Source organism: Condylura cristata, unplaced genomic scaffold, assembly GCF_000260355.1.
Source record: "Condylura cristata isolate star-nosed mole 26May11 unplaced genomic scaffold, ConCri1.0 scaffold00015, whole genome shotgun sequence".
Taxonomy (NCBI): domain Eukaryota; kingdom Metazoa; phylum Chordata; class Mammalia; order Eulipotyphla; family Talpidae; genus Condylura; species Condylura cristata.
In genome coordinates, this window is record NW_004567116.1 from 38997978 (window position 1) to 39005592 (window position 7615).

Consider the following 7615-nt stretch of genomic DNA (forward strand, 5'->3'; position numbering starts at 1 on the left):
AAAAAAAAAACAAAGGTTGAGCTGATGAATAATCACCAAGTAATGAAAAATAATTAAGCTTTATTTGCTAAGCTAATATTTATTTCATTAATAAGGAACTTTGTATCTCAGCAGTATGGTATATTGAGATAACTTAGCATCCTCCCAATCATAAAGATGAAGAAGATCTGAATAGAACATAACAAGTCAGAAGTACAAAGACAAATTTCCTCATATTAGAACTATAGGGAAAAAAGGATTTGTGTACTAACACAAATCCTAGCAATCTGCCTGTAGAATGAGGTTTCTAGAGGGGTATGGTAGTCATAGACCGCAAATGGGGAGGGGCTCAGGGGACGATGGTGGGGGACTGTGGATTCATTATAGCTCAGAAGAGGTGTGAGCTATACCTCAGAATCATACACAGTGTTGCCAACCAATGTCCCCTCAATTAAAAAATAAAGAATATAAAAGAATATTCAGCAAGAAATCTGAAAAATAAAGCAAAAATCTAATATACCTTTCACCTCCATTATAAATATAATGATATTATATAAATAGCCAATGAGTAAATAAACATAAAAATAAAGATTGCTATTGAGGCTTTCAGAAAGTAACTTACTAAATTTTTAACATATGGTTTTAGACTCACAAAGTTATCTCTAGGGAAACATATTATTTCTGTACCAGAACCATTTTAAACTGGCGTAAATTTAAATAAGTCATGAACATGATGACTGAACCTGATTCCGTCTGGCACCTCAGGGAAGGTAAGAAAAGCTTAGGGCAGCCCACTCTGTATAATTTGGAAGGTTGATTCCCAAAACTTGGAACCAGGACACATGAAGTCGGCTCTTAGATCTGCTAATGGATACTTCAGGACAGGAAAAATTCACTTTTCTGCAATGTACATACTCAAATTAAAAAAGATTTACTCCTTTATAGAAGCATAGGCCAACAAAGAGAATGTTGCAAGGTGACTTTGGGTGTACTTATATTTATGAGCAAAGATTAATTAACTATCCTATATGGACATTTCCTGCAGTCTTTTATCTCAAGTAATGTTAAAGAGTACAGCATACTTTCTGACTAATTTGCTATTTCTAAGTGTTTAGGGAATGTTGCAAGGGTTCTGAAATCCTTAGGAGACTGAGGTTGTGTTATTTTACCTTTCCATCACCATCTCTTACCCCTTTCTCCCACCCTTTAAACCCTGGTTCTCCTTCCCATCCAGCTGTTCATCTACTGGCAGAGTGCTCTGGTGAGAATGAGCAAGGATTATTTGCCCAGCACAGTGCCAGCTTTTGTCTGCTTTCCTAAAAAACTCCCTTCATTCTCAAGAGCATCTTATGTGAGCACCATTGAAGAAAAGCATGGGGTTCAAAGATTAAAAACCCACAGGCTTATGCTCTGTGAACCTGGATGCCTTCATCTGAAATGAGGAATAAATACCAAATTTCTAAGTTTGCTGTCAGGATTAAGAGTATGTCAAAGCGGTTGAGATATAGTCACTTCATCCACAACAAACTGACACTAACCAAATTCCCCTCCTCTGAATATCGTTACCTTGCCAACTTGGAAGCAGTCATCAGCTGTGAGGGAGAACAACTGTCTGGGACTGTAGAGGTCAGTGACTGCAGAGCCAGTGATCCTCTGAAAGACACCTTGGGCAAGGCCCTTCACGTTGAGCAGGTACACGTCCTGCAGCCGCATGAGGGCCCGTGCAGCTCCTTCAAGGTCCTCAAATGCAGGTAGGTCTTGTTCCACTTTCTCATAACCATCCTTCAGAGCTGGGGAAGTTGTAAAATCTTCAATCCACCATTCAGAAAACAATAGAGGGTCTCCCTGGTGGCCTATGTGGTGGCCACAGCACTATCACCACTAGGACCTGATTTCAATTCCCAGCCAGGGAGCTGACCCACATGCCAGCTGCCTAGGAACCTTAGGGGGACAACTCTTCCACCTCTTAACTTCCCCAAAGTCAATAAACTTCCTGAAGTACAAAGTGGAGTAAATTAGGAAGGTGATTTTGTTACAGATAACACTGTAGTGGCAACTTAATAGGATAGAAGTTATTAGAAGACATTAATTTCTATACATGTGTAAGAGGGAAAATATGACCTTGTAGTTCACAGAGTTGTAGTGAAGATCAAATAAGATAATAGATTTATGAAGTTGCTTCCTAATGTCTAATCATACACACACACTAACAAGGGAACCTTGCTTTTTGTAAAGAGCTAAGGAGATAATACCAACCCATTTCATTACCCTTCACCATATCCTATGGGATCTCTCTCATTCCTATTCAGTCAGGACATGGAATCTCCCTTCTTACCCTCATTACCTTGGATATTCTCTTTGGCTTCCAGACTATGTACCACATTCCTCCAGTCAGACTGCAGGCGTTTGATGAGAGTGAATGCAAGCAGGGGGTTAGACACAGGGATCCCCGAATCCTCATGCAAAGAGAGCACCTTGTCATAGAACCTGAAAAAGAGTAATGGAATGATCTCACCAACTGAAACAACTACTACATGAGGGAAAGCTCTTCTTATATGTGAAGAGAAGTTAAAAATGAGATGCTCCATTTCTTGAGACTCAAGTAATATTCCAACTCATAAGCACAAAGAATATGAAAATTGCCAACACAACAAAAGCAGATCCACCCAGTTCTTCATGAGTCTGTCTCCAGTGACCAATTAGTGTCTGGTAGGCTCTGTGCTAGATTCTAGAAATACAAAGGCAAAACAAGGGTCAGCTCTCAACAAACAAGAATACTTTTTTTTCTCCCATCATTCTATACTCAATATTTAGACTCTGGCAAAATGTCAAAAAGTTGTTGAAATAATTACAATAATTGTGATACGTGCCATGAGAGAAGTGAGCCTGTAATGCCGTGGAATACTGTGGCCATCTGTAGGCAGGACACCTAACCCAGGCGGGGTCAGGAGGAATGAGTGGAGGCTTCCAAGAGGAGATGGTACTTGGTCTGAATCCTGAAGGAATAGTTAAAATATTGACAGCTATAACTTTTTGGGCCCTTACTATGTGTTAGGCACTCAGCTAAGTCCTTTGTCTCCATTAAGCCTTCAATTCTTAGAGTAGACTTTTCATGCCATTTTGCAGGAGAGGAAATTAAAATGAGTTCAACTGATAGTAAGTAACAAAGCCAGGACTGGCCTTGAATTCTGAAATTTGGGATTCCCAGCTGATTTTACTATTACATTTCTCATGGGTTGAGACAAACAAGGGAGGAAGCATGCTTTTCAAACCAACAGGGAACAAAGGCTTGACATATATTTGTTCATTCAACAGTCAGCCTATACTGATTACCTGCTGGAAGTTGGACTCCATGCTCAATGCTAAGGATACAAGGCAAGATGGGATCATGGACTAAATAAAGAGTTTCACAGACAAGGAAATAGCTGTTTCTCTCATCAATCTATACCTAAGTGCAATATGTAATTCTATGAAAGAATGAATGAAATATACTCTTCTGGAGCTAGGAACAAAAAATCGAATAAACAATTACCTTGGTCACATGACTCGCTAGTAATTACATTACAGATGCAACAGCAGATTTAAGAACAAAGCTTGGGGTTTACAAGAGAGGAGGTAATTAACTTGGCTAGAGCGAGTCAGGAAAGGTTTCACAGAGGAAATTATAAACTGAGACTTGCTGGGTGAATGCAAATAATGAGGAAGGAAGGAGACCACATAGGCACACAAAGACAGTTCATTGTAAGTTAAGCTACAGAGGGATACAGTCGGGGAATTACAAGCAGTTGTGTATTGCTGGATCATAAGGTATATTGGGCAGATGAGCAGGAGATGAGACTGGAGAAATGGGGGCAACTGATAGGGTACATTAGTTTGTACCCTGTATGTTATCAGGAGCCACTGAAATGTTGGGTTCAGTGGTAGAATTGGTTGAAGGCAGAAAGAGTAGTTAGGAGGTTCTAAACCAAAACAGTGAGTAGGAGCAAAGAAATGGGTGGATTCCAGGGAAATGTAAGAAGCAGACCATCTAGAAACCAATGATGGTTGTAATGGGGAATAAAGGCGCAGGGTTGTCCAGCATGCTTCTAACACTTCTGGCTTACCTACATTTGCAGGAAAGGGCAGAAGGGATCATCTTTCTAGTTAATTTCTCTCCGCCTTGGATGTCCTACAAAAGCATTCATATAATCAATAAATGCTATTTCCTTTCCTGTTAACTATGGCTATTTCATTTCTAACACACTAATGCAATTTAATTATTGAAATTTATAGATTAATAATAAAATGTATAGGCTTGACTTCTAGTCTTGCCTCCTAAGAATTTTCCTCTCGCTTTAAAGTAACTAATTTCAAAACCAACATAAGTAAAAGTAAAAAGTGTGTGCAAAGTGAAAAGGAGATGGAATTAAATTAATGTGTTCTAGTGTATGTGAGAACATAAAAGTCTTTGGCAAGAGTAATGGAAAGAGAGAAGGGTGGGGGCAGATTTCAATACCTTGAAGCAGACAGTGAGTTGAGGATTTTTGGATGTAAAGAGTGCTCAACTTTGAGCCGGAGTCTGACATAAGTATCTTGCTTCAAGTTGCCTCTAAGAAGTCAAACTAAGGAAGGAGAATCTGGACCTGGGAGTCCTAGGGAGGACATCAGGAAGCCTGGCATGTCCCTGAATGTCAGCTCAAAAGTTGCTACACTAAGGTTCTGTAACTAAACCAGCCTTCAGGGTGTGGGGTTTTCTTCTTTTATTACCCATTATTTCCTGCTTCGGCTCCATATGGAACTACTTAGTGAAAGATATTCCACTGCTAGACAAAAACACTTCTACTCAAAGACTTAGGCTTGAATCCAACCTGAAGAGTAAGTGCCCAGGGAAAACTGAGGCTGAGTGGGCAGTGATTTTATAAGACAGTTGGACAGGAAGGATACCTGAGATGCCTCCCACCACAGCCTCTAAATAGCCATCTGTTTCCTCCTCCATAAAATGTCAGAACTGGTCTAATGTGGCAGAGCTCTATGAATTCTTTCAACAAGCCCACTTTTCACAACTGAATAACTCGATCCCTTAAAATTTAATATGTACCAGAAGAGACATGGGACAGTGGAAAGGTAAAGAGGTGAAGACTTATCCAAAGTTATCCATCATATCAAAAGTATGTTAAACTCCTTGTGTGTTCTCTTTACATTCCATCTTATATTTGGGGGTCAATTTACTTAGGTCAGTTGTTTGGCTTCTGCTGCAGCACATGATTCAATTCAGTATTCAGATATGCCATTTTTCTCTCATATAAAGGGGAAAAAACTATCAGCTGATAGCTGAGGCTGGTTTGAAATCCAAATGCTGGCTTTATGCCCAGCCTCTGAGCAAATAGCTGGTTCCAATGACCAGCTTACTGGAAGCTGAATTCAAACCTCAGAGTTTCCTCATACCTCTTTGCTTGAGCAAATGCTACTGAGAGTGGAAAATCAGATCCTTTCCTTCAAGAATCTGCACATAAAATTTGTAACACAGTCCCTGCATTAAACATATCCTGGACAGGATCCAATTGAATACATGAACTGTTTTAATTCAATATGTTTCTTTTTTGGAATTGAGAGACGCTTGGTCTCGGTTCCTCTGAGACTTTTTGAATTTATAATTCTTAGCACAGAAATATTTGTTGCTGATACCACCTTTCACATTGGTAATTTTATCTCTGTCCATATATATAAAACTAGTTATAAATGCTAATTATATAACGACCTGTACTGCAGTAATATACTATTTATTCAATAACTTGAGGTAGAGAGTAGTTTCAACATCGAAAACTATTCCATTTCTAAATTTAGAAATTCAAAAAATTACACCAATGAAGGCCTTAGACATAACAGCTCAAGTTACATAAAATCACCAGATTGGGAGTATAGGAAAATGAGCAGGAACTGCCAAAATTCTTGCTTTCAAAAGCAAATATTTTATTAGTTTTAGAGCATCAAGCTGAGAACAGTATTTGAAATATCAAGCTAAGATTTTTGGAAATTAAATGTTCATAAGTCTTACGAAAATAGATTCTAGAATTCTTGGTTCTTTCTTATTTTCTGGCCTCTCATACCCCTAGTTAATGCTTATAGCCAAAGTTTCACCAGTCAGTCTTAACATAAATAATGATCATAAAAATTAACATTTGTTGAGCAATTATTCCATCTGAAGTACAGTGAAAAATACATTTACATGGTTAATTAATTCTTCCAACAACTCTATGGGGGAGATACTATCATTACCATCATTTTACAGATTAGGATACTAATGCTTCAAGAGACCAGGGAACCTGCCCAAGGTCAGAACCACAGATTCCAACAGATGTCTGTTAAATTCCCTAACCAGACTTACTATGGCTATACACCCCACCTGCTCATGAAGCCTCGGTAATTTAGGGGCTTGGCCTGGATCCTGGCCTATGAGATAAAGCAAGCAGTGGGGACTTTACATGGGAGGGAAAGAAACAACCAGAGGAACTCTGTCCTAAGCCTGGGTTTGCTACCTATTAGATTTATAATCTTGGATAAACGACTAAACTTCCATTTCTCGTGTATTAAGTGACTTCTCCTTTTCTTAAGAGCGTAATGCCAAAAATCTATTCCAAAGTATTGAATGATAAAAGATTTGCGCAAAACCTCCTCCTGTGACAGCTGTGACAGAGCTCACTTCTGAGTCTGTTCCCTGGGAGAACTTGCTCCAGGCTTCTGACCAGCACCCCCCCAACCCCACCCCGCAAACTCCAGCTGAGCTCCCCAAATAAAGAAATTAGTGGTATGAGAACAACAGAGGATAGTGGAGATCACCTTGCGATCTGCAAGCCTGTTCTATTTCCAGCAAAGAATTTGGACTCCAATGAACCTAGACAAGAAAAAACTAGAAAGCAAAGCTATACCATGCATTAAAGGACACTTGAGAGTAAGCTATCCTTAGCATCATGTCCATCCAGTCCCAAAGACCCGCAAATCTCACACATGGTCACAGAATGTCACCTCATAAACATCAGTTTCCAGGGTCACATGGTGAACACATGTGTGGCACAGCTCTGTAGTCTCTCTCTCCATCTCACTTTCTCTGTGTCTTTGTACTAAGAGTCTAGGCCCCAAAACAACCTGACCCAAGCCCCAGCTGGCCTCAGAGTTGCTCCACGCACCATTTCCACCAGGTATCAACTCTGCTGGGTAACCCTGGATCTGTCCCTGTGCCCTGTGTGTTTCACAGCACCGGAGGTTGCACACTGAGTCCGCTGCCCCATCACCCCATCATGCCACAGGGTCTTGGGGTCCCGCCCAGAGTGCCAGCGGACCTGGGGATACTCTGAGCCACAGAATCTCAGACTCAAGGAATGCTGCTGGGTCTGAGGTCCCACTTCGGGTGATCATAGAGTCTCCGTCTGGCCTTCTGATTCAGTGTCCCCCACTCAAGCCCCTCAGTCTCCCCCCAGTCGTGTGCCCTCACCTGGTCAGGTCCCTCAGCCGCGCCTCCTCCCCGCGCAGGTAGCTCCGCAGCAGCGCCAGCAGCCGGCGCTCGGGAGCCAGGGCGCGCGCCACGCTTGTCAGCGCCGAGAACGTGTCGCCCCGCGCCGCTGCCGCTGCCGGGTCCCCTATCCCAAGCGCCAGCACGGCC

General features: G+C 41.2%; 1 protein-coding gene across 1 annotated transcript in view; it reads right to left on the bottom strand.

Annotated features, from left to right (window-relative positions):
- The window catches only part of P4HA3 (prolyl 4-hydroxylase, alpha polypeptide III), a 31597-nt gene that overhangs the window by 20433 nt on the left and 3549 nt on the right, over positions 1 to 7615 (bottom strand). The window contains exons 3-5 of the mRNA XM_004683198.2: positions 7448 to 7614; positions 2324 to 2466; positions 1546 to 1769 (exon numbers count right to left, since the gene is read on the bottom strand). Of these exons, the coding sequence (XP_004683255.2) occupies positions 1546 to 1769; positions 2324 to 2466; positions 7448 to 7614 (534 nt within the window). The remainder of the gene's footprint in view (positions 1 to 1545; positions 1770 to 2323; positions 2467 to 7447; position 7615) is intronic.